Below are 13,349 nucleotides of genomic sequence, written 5' to 3'. Positions count from 1 at the left end.
GGCTGTGTGAAGTGATCACAAGGCAAAGGAGCACAAAGGGAAGGAGGAAGAACTGGGAGGGAGAAAGGTGGGGTAATGAAGTGGGACGTAAGGGGCCATTAAAGACTCAACCAAAGGCTTTCTAGAACAGCCAGGGCTTTACAGATGCTTGAAATGAGAAAAGGTGGAATTAGGATGGATGTCAAGGGGCAGTGAATTCCAGAGGTAAGGGCTGAGGTATGAGAACACAGAGGCTCTAGAAACCTCCAGACAAAGAAGGAAATGTGGGGTGGGGGGGGGGGGAGGGGAGCAGGGCCAAAAGATCAAGATGAGAAGAACAAAGGAGATGAGCCAGGGATACATGGCTGAAACATGTCAGATATATACTGTGGGCTACCCGGGGAAAGACCCTTAAAGACTAAACAAAGGATCTTAAATTTCTGTAACTAATGTTCTAGCTGAAGAAGAGGAATGAGATTGTCATAGTGATGAGCATTATGCAGTAATTTGACCTGCTGCAGATTAAACCAGCTGTAGATAGACCATTATAGAGGGAATTGCAGTAGTCCAAACAGGTAATAACTAACTGCAGAACAAGAATATGCAGATGGTGCGATGGAGAAAGTGTGAACTACTTCGTTTACTTGAGTCTTGAAGGTAAGGATGGAGTAAAAAAAAAAGGTGCTTAAAAAAACATAATATAATAAGCTATATGCTTGAATTTTACAGCAGAACATCCTCCAGGGTAACTGCCAAGTATCTGAGCTCAACCTTGGCTATTAACAAGGACAGACCAAAGTTATTCTTTTAAAACTGTATTTTGGTAATAAACAGCTGCCGTTCCTGGGCTCTGTTATCAAACGGCTGACGCCTCTGACAGAAAAGCTAGCTATAATTCTAGAAGACAGCACAAATTTAATTTCTGTAGGTTATTTTGAAAAAAGCAATTGGTAAAGATCAGAGTAAAAGCATTTATAAGACCACAGTTTAACCAAAGACAGATAAGGCAATTTTTTTTAAAGCAACCTATATAAAGAGAGAGAGGTAGAAACAGAAGTTAAGCAACCACAAATAATTCAAAATATAGCAAATTTAGGGCCTCTTTTACTAAACTGCGCTAGCGATTCCCAGCGCAGCAAATGTGCAATGGGCTGCATCGCATTTGCCATTCGGGAATCGCTAGTGCGGTTTAGTAAAAGAGGCCCTTAGTCAGATATCTTCTCCCAATGCACCTCTGCCCCAGAGTTCAATCCTTGCATTAAAACTTTAAAAATATGGCTAAATGTTATCTGAAAAGTGATCCCAAGAGGGCTGATATTTTAAATTTTGCCACCTCAGAAAAAGAAACTGTGCCCTGTTCAAATAGCAAATCCAAAAAAGAGGTTTGGATAATTTCCTAACAGAAAAGTCCATAAGCCATTATTAAGATGGGAAAATCCACTGCTTATTCCTGGGATAAGCAGCATAAAATCTGTTTTTACTCATTTGAGATTCTGTCATGTACTTGTGACTTGGTTTGGCCACTATTGGAAACAGGATACTGGCCTTGATGGCCCTTCGATCTGTCCCAGTATGGCGACGCTTATGCTCTTATAATAGCAACTACCCAGGTATAAACTCAGCCAAGGTGAAATACAACCAACTAGTATGTATTCCATCAACATCCACAGTACCCTGTTGTGTTTTCAAAAGAAAGAATGACGAAGTTTTCAGAAGTTTCCTAAACCTTGAAAAATCAGATGCTGCTGCGCTTCCACTTCATATACACATAGGAAGACTAAATCCTAGAAATGGAGATAAAGTTCCAGTGACCTGCATTAAATGTTTGGACAGTTTAGTTTGCTTAATGGTTTCTTAATGCTTACACTGATGTTAGGAGCATCATAAAGAGCATACTCATAGTTAAAGAAAGCAGGGGTAACTATCCATCCTTTTGTAAAGTAAAAGGCCTAGCTTGCTGTCTGGGTTAGGGAGGTTGGGCAGTTCCTGAGTGGCTTGTGGCTCATTTTCTGGCAGATGAAGATAAAGGAGAAGGGTGTTCTTGAATATGATTGGTGATTGGGAAGCTCCTGCCTATGGCAAAAGAGTATAGCATGAAATCCTGATTAATCTTTTGACTGTTTGGCAATGTCATTTATGTCCTTGGTCTTTGTTGGTCTTAGGCTCCAGTATGCACCAGTGTCACAGTAATTCATCAATGACTTCAGAAGAGCTGTCACGTGGTCTCGCCATAGAGAAGTTCGACATTGTAAAGAAGTGGGGGATAAATACATACAAGGTGAATCCCCCTCATCATCCTCTCATAATTGCCTTCCTCACTGTTCCTACAATTTGTTCACTCCTCTTTCTCCTGCCTTCTCCCCATGGTTGCTCGTTTCCAGACCTCCAGTGTCATACTACTCCTCTCATTGTAGGTGTTGTACATTATAAATGTTATATGCATCAGGGATTAAAAGCAGAGATACACATTGAGGTATTCTCCTTCTGTTTTTCCATTTCATTCTCTTTTCTCTCCTTTTCTTTTCCTGTGCTTCACCCATTTTGTCTCATTTCCTTATCACCTATTTAGTTTTGTTTCCCATTTCTCCTTTCCCCCTTTCTTTTCTTCTCCACCTTACTCTTCACTCAGCCCTGTATCTCCTCCCTCCTTCCAGTTTCCCCCTCTTCTCCTGTTAAATGTCTGCCTCTTCAGGATCCTTATTTCCATGGTCTTTCTTTTAGATTCCTCTCATTTCTCTCCATTTCTAGGTTGTCTCCTCCTTCCTTGCCCTCCAGGTTCCTTCTCTTCCTCCTCTTGCCTGGACCTTCAAATGCCTCACTCTTGCCCTTGTCCTTCTGCTTCTTCCCTTTCCCTCTTCACTGTCTAGGTTCCTATCTTTCCAGCTCTTCACTTTCTGTGTTCCTCGTTTCTTTCCCTTACCCCCCTCTTCCCTTTCCCTCTCTTCTAGTCCTCTAGGTTCTGCTTTCCACTCTCAATATCTTACCCACCAGGTTCTTTTCTTTTCATGTGCTCCTCTGCAACAAGGACCAGAGCAGCAACAGGCAGCCAGAAGGGCATACCATGAGTTCTAGATCCTGGTGCCTGTGGTTCTCCTTTCCCACAATTGTGTGCACTTGTACAGACAGGAAACAGAGGATCAGCCGTATGGAGCAGGAGTGCTCATGGACTATGTCCTTGCAGTACTTCTAGTGCAGGGCTGGTGGCAGCAGTTGCTGCCACAGGGGTGAGGGAGGGGGAAGACTAGGTGAAATGTGCTGAAATTACATACTGCCCTATGTGTAGTTTCAGTACAGTTCTGTAACATTTAGGTGCCAGGATGATGTGTAAATGACCAGAATAATGTCATAGCCATGCATGTGTGCACACGTATGCATATAAATGCCAGTATTCCATAATATAGTACAAAGTTTTGAAAATATGCATACACATGGGTGGAGTCCAGGCGGAACCTGGGCAGGGTGCAGTCACTTGCATGAATTATAGAAGTGGAGGAGTGGCCTAGTGGTTAGAACACCGGTCTTGCAATCCAGAGGTGGCTGGTTCAAATCCCACTGCTGCTCCTTGTGATCTTGGGCAAGTCACTTAACCCTCCATTGTGAGCCCTCCTGGGACAGAGAAATATCCAGAGTACCTGAATGAAACTCACCTTGACCTACTACTGAAAAAGGTGTGAACAAAATCTTAAAAAAAAAAAAAATATATATATATATATATATATAATTTATGCATATTTTGGCAGTCTAGGCGTGAGCATCTACACCAGCTCAATGGCGCTATCTGCTCATATTTGCCCTGCTATGCTGGTATTATGTGGAGAAAAGTAGGTTCATGTTTTCCTTTGTTGAATAGGCTCCAGAATGATGCACTATTACAGAGTTACCCAGTTTCTATGTAACATGCAAGTGTTGTTCTGTATCTCATGTGGCATTTACTGTATGTTACACAGTTTTGGGTGAGGATCTGTTATGCAGTGGATAATTCTGAACATATTTGATGTTACATTATATGTTATATTACATTATGTCTCTGCAGCAGTGTGTAAAGCTATATTATATTCTGTACATGGGGTAATATTATAACTGCCTGCACTTCTGAAAAATACATCTGCTAGTTTGTGCAATTTTTTTTTTTTCGGAAAAGTGCATACACAAGCATGCATGCAAGTGGGTAAAGTCATACATTTCACATTAAGCACACATGAGCCAGGCATTTCCACAGGTTCTAACGCTGCAAAGTCTGCAAGAACATTTTACCTCCAGGAACTCTCATTTTGAAAATGAATAAGGATGGGAGGCAATGTTCTGTTGTGGGTTAATGGATAGAAAACAGAGGATAGGGTTAAGTGGCCATTTTTCTCAGTGGAGGAGGATGAACAGTGGAGTGCCGCAGGGATCTGTCCTGGAGCCGGTGCTATTTAACATATTTATAAATGATCTGGAAATGGGAACAGCAAGTGAGGTGACACAAAACTGTTGAAAGTTGTTAAAACACACCTGGACCGTGAAAAATTGCAGGAAGATCTTGGGATATTGGAAGACTTGGCATGGCAGATTAAATTTAATATAGACAAATGCAAAGTGATGCACATTGGGAAGAATAATCTGAATGATAGTTACTTGATGCTAGAGTTTACCTTAGGAGAAAAAGAACTAGGTGGTGGTGTAGATAATATGCTGAAATCTTCCTCCCAGTGTGCAGCGATGACCAAAGATGGAAAATAAGATGACTTCATGGAATGGCCTTCCGGCGGAAGTGATTGAGACAAAAACAGTATCTGAATTCAAGAGAGCTTGGGACAAGTACATAGGATCGTTACGGGAGTGATAGGGAGAGTAGATGGCACAGATGGACAGACCGGATAGGCCATATGGTCTTTACCTGCCTATATTTTTCTGTGTTTGTATGTAACCTCACCTTGAGTATTGCATGCAATTCTTGTCGCCGTAACTCAAAAAAAATATAGCGGAATTAGAAAAGGTTCAAAGGAGCTACTAAAATGATAAAGGGGATAGAACTCCTCTCATATATTGAAAGGCTAAAGAGGTTAGGGCTCTTCAGCTTGGAAAAGAGACTGCTGAGGTAATTACATTTGCTGATGACACAAAGTTATTAAAAGTCATTAAATCGCGGGAGGATTGTGAAAAATTACAAGAGGACCTTACAAGACTGGGAGACTGGGCATCTAGATGGCAGATGACATTTAATGTGAGCAAGTGCAAAGTGATGCATGTGGGAAAGAGGAACCCAAACTATAACTACGTCATGCAAGGTTCCGCGTTAGGAGTCACGGACCGAGAAAGGGATCTAGGTGTCATCATTGATGTTACGTTGAAATCTTCTGCTCAATGTGCTGCTGCAGCTAAGAAAGCAAATAGAATGTTAGGTATTATTAGGAAAGGGATGGAAAACAAAAATGAGGATATTATTATGCGATTGTATCGCTCCATGATGCGACTGCACCTCGAGTATTGTGTTCAATTGTGGTCGCCGCACCTCAAAAAAGATATAGTGGAATTGGAAAAGGTGCAGAGAAGGGGCGACAAAGATAATTCAGGGGATGGGACGACTTCCCTATGAGGAAAGGCTGAAGAGGCTGGGGCTCTTCAGCTTGGAGAAAAGGTGGTTGAGGGGAGATATGATAGAGGTCTATAAGACAATGAGTGGAATGGAACGGGTCGATGTGGAGCGTCTGTTTATGCTTTCAAAAAATTTAAAACGAATTGGAGGAAGTTTTTCTTCACTCAACGCGTGGTTAAACTCTGGAATTTGTTGCTGGATAAGGTGGTTGGGGCGGTTGGCTTAGCAGAGTTTCAAAAAAGGTTAGACGGCTTCCTGGAAGAAAAGGACATAGAATGGTATTGAATGGATGTAGGAATAATCCACTATTTCTGGGATGGGCGGGACAAAATGCTTGTTCTTTTGGTCGCTGTCGGAGACAGGGTGCTGGGCTCGATGGACCCTTGGTCTGTCCCAGCATGGCGATGCTTATGTCTTATGCTGGGGGGAGGGTAATATGATAGAAGTCCACAAAATCCAAAACACACACAGATTGAATTGTTAAAATCTCAAACTTTAAAATAAAAAAGCAGCATGTTTGCCTATCCTTTCAAACATAAGGGCAAAAAGCGAATGCTACATACCTGTAGAAGGTATTCTCCGAGGACAGCAGGCTGATTGTTCTCACTGATGGGTGACGTCCACGGCAGACCCTCCAATCAGAACACTTTACTAGCAAAGGCCTTTGCTAGTCCTCGCGCGCCGATGCGCACCGCGCATGCGCGGCCGTCTTCCCGCCCAAACCGGCTCGTGTTCGTCAGTCCCATATGTAGCAAGACAAAGACAAGGGAAGACACAACTCCAAAGGGGAGGCGGGCGGGTTTGTGAGAACAATCAGCCTGCTGTCCTCGGAGAATACCTTCTACAGGTATGTAGCATTCGCTTTCTCCAAGGACAAGCAGGTTGCTTGTTCTCACTGATGGGGTATCCCTAGCCCCCAGGCTCACTCAAAACAACAAACATGGTCAATTGGACCTCGCAACGGCGAGGACATAAGTGAGATTGACCTAACAACTTATCCAACTAACAGAGAGTGTAGCCTGGAACAGAATAAAACATGGGCCTAGGGGGGTGGAGTTGGATTCTAAAACCCGAACAGATTCTGAAGCACTGACTGCCCGAACCGACTGTCGCGTCGGGTATCCTGCTGCAGGCAGTAATGAGATGCGAATGTGTGGACAGATGACCACGTTGCAGCTTTGCAGATCTCTTCAATAGTGGCTGACTTCAAGTGGGCCACTGACGCAGCCATGGCTCTGACATTATGAGCCGTGACATGACCCTCGAGAGCCAGCCCAGCCTGGGCGTAAGTGAAGGAAATGCAATCTGCTAGCCAATTGGATATGGTGCGTTTCCCCACAGCCACTCCCCTCCTGTTAGGATCAAAAGAAACAAACAATTGGACGGACTGTCTGTTGGGCTGTGTCCGCTCCAGATAGAAGGCCAATGCTCTTTTGCAGTCCAATGTGTGCAGCTGACGTTCAGCAGGGCAGGAATGAGGACGGGGAAAGAATGTTGGCAAGACAATTGACTGGTTCAGATGGAACTCCGACACTACCTTCGGCAAGAACTTAGGGTGAGTGCGGAGGACTACTCTGTTATGATGAAATTTGGTGTAAGGGACCTGGGCTACCAGGGCCTGAAGCTCACTGACTGTACGAGCTGAAGTAACTGCCACCAAGAAAATGACCTTCCAGGTCAAGTACTTCAGATGGCAGGAGTTCAGTGGCTCAAAAGGAGGTTTCATCAGCTGGGTGAGAACGACATTGAGATCCCATGACACTTTAGGAGGTTTGACGGGGGGCTTTGACAAAAGCAAACCTCTCATGAAGCGAACAACTAAAGGCTGTCCTGAGATCGGCTTACCTTCCACATGGTAATGGTATGCACTGATTGCGCTAAGGTGAACCCTTACAGAGTTGGTCTTGAGACCAGACTCAGACAAGTGCAGAAGGTATTCAAGCAGGGTCTGTGTAGGACAAGAGCGAGGATCTAGGGCCTTGCTGTCACACCAGACGGCAAACCTCCTCCATAGAAAGAAGTAACTCCTCTTAGTGGAATCTTTCCTGGAAGCAAGCAAGATGCGGGAGACACCCTCTGACAGACCCAAAGAGGCAAAGTCTACGCTCTCAACATCCAGGCCGTGAGAGCCAGAGACTGGAGGTTGGGATGCAGAAGCGCCTCTTCGTCCTGTGTAATGAGGGTCGGAAAACACTCCAATCTCCACGGTTCTTCGGAGGACAACTCCAGAAGAAGAGGGAACCAGATCTGACGCGGCCAAAAAGGAGCAATCAGAATCATGGTGCCCCAGTCTTGCTTGAGTTTCAACAAAGTCTTCCCCACCAGAGGTATGGGAGGATAAGCATACAGCAGACCTTCCCCCCAATCCAGGAGGAAGGCATCCGATGCCAGTCTGCCGTGGGCCTGAAGTCTGGAACAGAACTGAGGGACTTTGTGGTTGGCTCGAGATGCAAAGAGATCTACCAAGGGGGTGCCCCACACCTGGAAGATCTGGCGCACTACTCTGGAGTTGAGCGACCACTCGTGAGGTTGCATGATCCTGCTCAACCTGTCGGCCAGACTGTTGTTTACGCCTGCCAGATATGTGGCTTGGAGCACCATGTCGTGACGATGAGCCCAGAGCCACATGCTGACAGCTTCCTGACACAGGGGGCGAGATCCGGTGCCCCCCTGCTTGTTGATGTAATACATGGCAACCTGGTTGTCTGTCTGAATTTGGATAATTTGGTGGGACAGCCGATCTCTGAAAGCCTTCAGAGCGTTCCAGACCGCTCGTAACTCCAGGAGATTGATCTGCAGATCGCGTTCCTGGAGGGACCAGCTTCCCTGGGTGTGAAGCCCATCGACATGAGCCCCCCACCCCAGGAGAGACGCATCCGTAGTCAGCACTTTTTGTGGCTGAGGAATTGGGAAAGGGCGTCCCAGAGTCAAATTGGACCAAATCGTCCACCAGTACAGGGATTTGAGAAAACTCGTGGGCAGGTGGATCACGTCTTCGCATGTGAAGGCGGGCCATGGGAGTCACATGAACTGTGGAGGCCATGTGGCCCAACAATCTCAACATCTGCCGAGCTGTGATCTGCTGGGACGCTCGCACCCGCGAGACGAGGGACAACAAGTTGTTGGCTCTCGCCTCTTGGAGATAGGCACGAGCCGTCTGAGAATCCAGCAGAGCTCCTATGAATTCGAGTCTCTGCACTGGGAGAAGATGGGACTTTGGATAATTTATCACAAACCCCAGTAGCTCCAGGAGGCGAATAGTCATCTGCATGGACTGTAGAGCTCCTGCCTCGGATGTGTTCTTCACCAGCCAATCGTCGAGATAGGGGAACACGTGCACTCCCAGCCTGCGAAGCGCCGCTGCTACTACAGCCAAGCACTTCGTGAACACTCTGGGCGCAGAGGCGAGCCCAAAGGGTAGCACACAGTACTGGAAGTGACGTGTGCCCAGCTGAAATCGCAGATACTGTCTGTGAGCTGGCAGTATCGGGATGTGCGTGTAGGCGTCCTTCAAGTCCAGAGAGCATAGCCAGTCGTTTTGCTGAATCATGGGAAGAAGAGTGCCCAGGGAAAGCATCCTGAACTTTTCCTTGACCAGATATTTGTTCAGGGCCCTTAGGTCTAGGATGGGACGCATCGCCCCTGTTTTCTTTTCCACAAGGAAGTACCTAGAATAGAATCCCAGCCCTTCTTGCCCGGATGGCACGGGCTCGACCGCATTGGCGCTGAGAAGGGGGCGGAGAGTTCCTCTGCAAGTACCTGCTTGTGCTGGAAGCTGTAGGATTGAGCTCCCGGTGGGCAATTTGGAGGTTTGGAAACCAAATTGAGGGTTTATCCTTGCCGGACTATTTGGAGAACCCACTGGTCGGAGGTTATGAGAGGCCACCTTTGGTGAAAAACTTTCAGCCTCCCCCCGACCGGCAGATCGCCCGGCACTGACACGTTGATGTCGGCTATGCTCTGCTGGAGCCAGTCAAAAGCTCGCCCCTTGTTTTTGCTGGGGAGCCGAGGGGCCTTGCTGAGGCGCACGCTGCTGACGAGAGCGAGCGTGCTGGGGCTTAGCCTGGGCCGCAGGCTGTTGAGAAGGAGGATTGTACCTACGCTTACCAGAAGAGTAGGGAACAGTCTTCCTTCCCCCATAAAAACGTCTACCTGAGGAGGTAGATGCTGAAGGCTGCCGGCGGAAGAACTTGTCGAAAGCGGTATCCCGCTGGTGGAGCTGCTCTACCACCTGTTCGACTTTTTCTCCAAAAATATTGTCCGCTCGGCAAGGGGAGTCCGCAATCCGCTGCTGGATTCTATTCTCCAGGTCGGAGGCACGCAGCCATGAGAGTCTGCGCATCACCACACCTTGAGCAGCGGCCCTGGACGCGACATCAAAGGTATCATATACCCCTCTGGCCAGGAATTTCCTGCACGCCTTCAGCTGCCTGACCACCTCCTGAAATGGCTTGGCTTGCTCAGGAGGGAGCTTGTCCACCAAGCCCGCCAACTGCCGCACATTGTTCCGCATGTGTATGCTCGTGTAGAGCTGGTAAGACTGGATTTTGGCCACGAGCATAGAAGAATGGTAGGCCTTCCTCCCAAAGGAGTCTAAGGTTCTAGAGTCCTTGCCCGGGGGCGCTGAAGCATGCTCCCTAGAACTCTTAGCCTTCTTTAGGGCTAGATCCACCACACCAGAGTCGTGAGGCAACTGAGTGCGTATCAGCTCTGGGTCCCCATGGATCCGGTACTGGGACTCGATCTTCTTGGGAATGTGGGGATTAGTTAGAGGCTTGGTCCAGTTCGCTAGCAATGTCTTTTTTAGGACATGATGCATGGGTACTGTGGACGCTTCCTTAGGCGGAGAAGGATAGTCCAGGAGCTCAAACATTTCAGCCCTGGGCTCGTCCTCCACAACCACCGGGAAGAGGATGGCCGTAGACATCTCCTGGACAAAGGCCACAAAAGACAGACTCTCAGGAGGAGAAAGCTGCCTTTCAGGGGAGGGAGTGGGTCGGAAGGAAGGCCATCAGACTCCTCGTCAGAGAAATATCTGATGTCCTCTTCCTCTTCCTACGAGCCCTCACCATCGGTATCAGACACAAGTTCATGAACCTACGTCTGAAGCTGTGCCCGACTCGACTCCGTGGAAACACGGCCACGGTGGGAGCGTCGAGAGGTAGACTCCCTCGCCTGCACCGGCGAAGCTCCCTCCGCCGACGTCGTCTGGGAGCCTTTTTGGGAGGCGACCGCAGTCGGTACCGCAAGCGGCACCGATGTCAGAGACCTCACCCCGGGCAAGGGGCCAGCCGGCGCCTCACTCGACGGTACCGGTGGCGCAAGCACCCCCTGTACCGGAGGGGAAGGGCGCAACAGCTCTCCCAGGATCTCTGGGAGAACAGTCCGGAGACTCTCGTGCAGGGCGGCTGTGGAGAAAGACATGGAAGCCGATGCAGGTGTCGAAGTCAGAGTCTGTTCCGGGCGTGGAGGCTGTTCCGGGCTGTCCAAGGTGGAGCGCATCGACACCTCCTGAACAGAGGGTGAGCGGTCCTCTCGGTGCCGATGCCTACTGGGTGCCGACTCCCTCGGCGACCCGGAGCTCTTGGTACCGATGTGGGAAGGAGACCGGTGTCGATGCTTCTTTGACTTTTTCAAACGAAGCATGTCACCGGAACTTCCCGGTACCGACGAGGAGGACATAGAATCCAACCGTCGCTTCCTCGGGGCCAAGGCCGAAGAAGGTCGGTCTCGGGGGGGCTGTACCGCAGGAGCCCTCAGGGTAGGGGGAGACCCACCCGAAGGCTCACCGCCACCAGCAGGGAATGGACAGCCCTCACCTGCACTCCAGTCGAAGCACCACCGTCCGACGACATCAGCACTAGTGGAGGTCCCGGTACCACCGACGGCGACGCAGCCTTTCGATGTCTCGGTACCGACGATGCAGAGGGTCGATGCTGAGGTCAAAGGTCTTGAAGCTGTCGACGTCGATGCACTCGATACCCCCGGTGCTGTTGCCGACGAAGAGCCCGAGAACAACACGTTCCACTGGGCCAATCTCGCTTCCTGAGTCCTTTTCTGTAAAAAGGGCGCAAAGACTACAGGCCTGCGGGCGGTGCCCAGCCCCCAGACACTGAAGACACGACGCGTGCCTATCAGTGAGCGAGATTACCCGGGCGCACTGGGTGCACTTCTTGAAGCCACTGGAAGACTTCGATGACATGGGCGGAAAAATCACGCCGGAGAAATCAAAACTCGTAATGGCGGTAAAGGCACCAAAATTAGGGAGAGAAAAACTCGAACCGAGGCCTCAAAAGGGCCTACCCTGAAAACGAAAGGAAACTTAGCGGGGCAAAAACTGGAAACACAGGAAAAGGGGAAAAAGACCGAAAAGGTCTTCCTCCAAGTTCCCTTTTTTTTTTTTTTTTTTTAAGCAAAAGCTCAAAGACGCGCGAGGGTGCAGGAGCCGACGAGAGAAGGAAAAATTCTAGACTTGGTCCTTAGTGGAGCGCATGATCTGGTGAGGGACGTTATGGTACTGGGGCCGCTTGATAACAGTGACCATAATATGATCAGTTTTGACATCGACCTTGAAGTAACTGTACACAGAAAGTCAAATACGTTAGCGTTTAACTTTAAAAAAGGAGACTATGATAAAATGAGAAGAACGGTAAAAAAAAAACTTAGGGGGGCAACTGAGAGAGTAAAAACTGTACAACAGGCGTGGACGCTGTTCAAAAATACCATCCTGGAGGCCCAGGCCATACATATTCCGCGAATTAGAAAAGAAAGACGGAAGTCCAAAAGACAGCCGGCCTGGTTGAAAAGTGAGGTGAAGGAAGCTATTAGGGCTAAAAGAAACGCCTTCAGAAAATGGAAGAAGGAACCGTCTGAAAATAACAAGAAACAGCATAAGGAGTGTCAAAGCAAATGCAAGGCACAGATTAAGAAGGCCAAGAGGGAGTATGAAAAAAAGATAGTATTAGAGGCAAAAAAACATAGTAAGACCACATTCTGAGGCAAGATGGCCGATCAGAGCAGACGCATGTGTCTGAGCTCCTGACTTACCAGGCCGTTGAACGTTAGGAGGTTCGTTTCCTTGTGCAGGACATGGGGAAGCGGAAAGGAAAACCCAGGGAGTCGGCCTCCTTACTCCCTGGGAGTGTTCCCTCCGCGCGACAAACGGTTCTGGAACAATTCGGGGTTCAGCCACTGATCATGCGGCAACCCGCCACAGAATGCTCCGCAATAACATCGCCGGAGACCAGCGAGGAGGCGTTATCGCTTAGTCCGCCTGGGAACACCAATCCTCCACAACCAGGAAGTAGAGTGATCCCGACGGTGAGAGCGGAAGGGACGTCCGAAGTGGCTGATTTTCCCCTGCCCTCAGGAGGCCTCGACGGTGGTCTTTCCCCAATCGGAGCGGAACAGCAAAAGGGTTTGATGACTTCTACCCCTTCTCCGATGAGCAATACCCTGGTTTTATTGGAGGTAAAAAAAACTAAAGTAGTAACTTTAGATGCCCTATGGGATGTTATCCAGGGAATGAACGCTATGCTTTCTCAAGTAACGAGTAACTTTTCACAAAATATTGATACATTAAAGCACCAGCAAAATCAACTTGTGGACAATTTTCAAACTCAAGCAGTGCAAATTGAATCTTTGAGAACTGAACTTTCCACTTTAAAAAATTTTGCGGGAAATGTGGCGAAGGACAGAGAGATTCTGGCACGTAAGCTAGAATTTCTTGAGAACCAGGGGAAAAAAAACAACTTGAGGTTTATTAATTTTCCCAAATCGCCATTAATTTCAG

General features: G+C 48.1%; 1 protein-coding gene across 5 annotated transcripts in view; it reads left to right on the top strand.

The window, feature by feature from the left end:
* Positions 1-13,349, top strand: part of ARFIP2 (ADP ribosylation factor interacting protein 2) — a 127,977-nt gene that overhangs the window by 66,866 nt on the left and 47,762 nt on the right. For all 5 annotated transcript variants that reach the window (XM_030199771.1, XM_030199769.1, XM_030199770.1 and 2 more), the window contains one exon: positions 2,142-2,257. In XM_030199771.1, coding sequence (XP_030055631.1) covers positions 2,142-2,257 — 116 coding nt within the window. The remainder of the gene's footprint in view (positions 1-2,141; positions 2,258-13,349) is intronic.

This window comes from Microcaecilia unicolor, chromosome 4, assembly GCF_901765095.1.
Source record: "Microcaecilia unicolor chromosome 4, aMicUni1.1, whole genome shotgun sequence".
Classification (NCBI taxonomy): domain Eukaryota; kingdom Metazoa; phylum Chordata; class Amphibia; order Gymnophiona; family Siphonopidae; genus Microcaecilia; species Microcaecilia unicolor.
The sequence above is the reverse complement of the archived record's forward strand: the minus strand, read 5'-3'. Positions and strand labels throughout refer to the sequence as shown.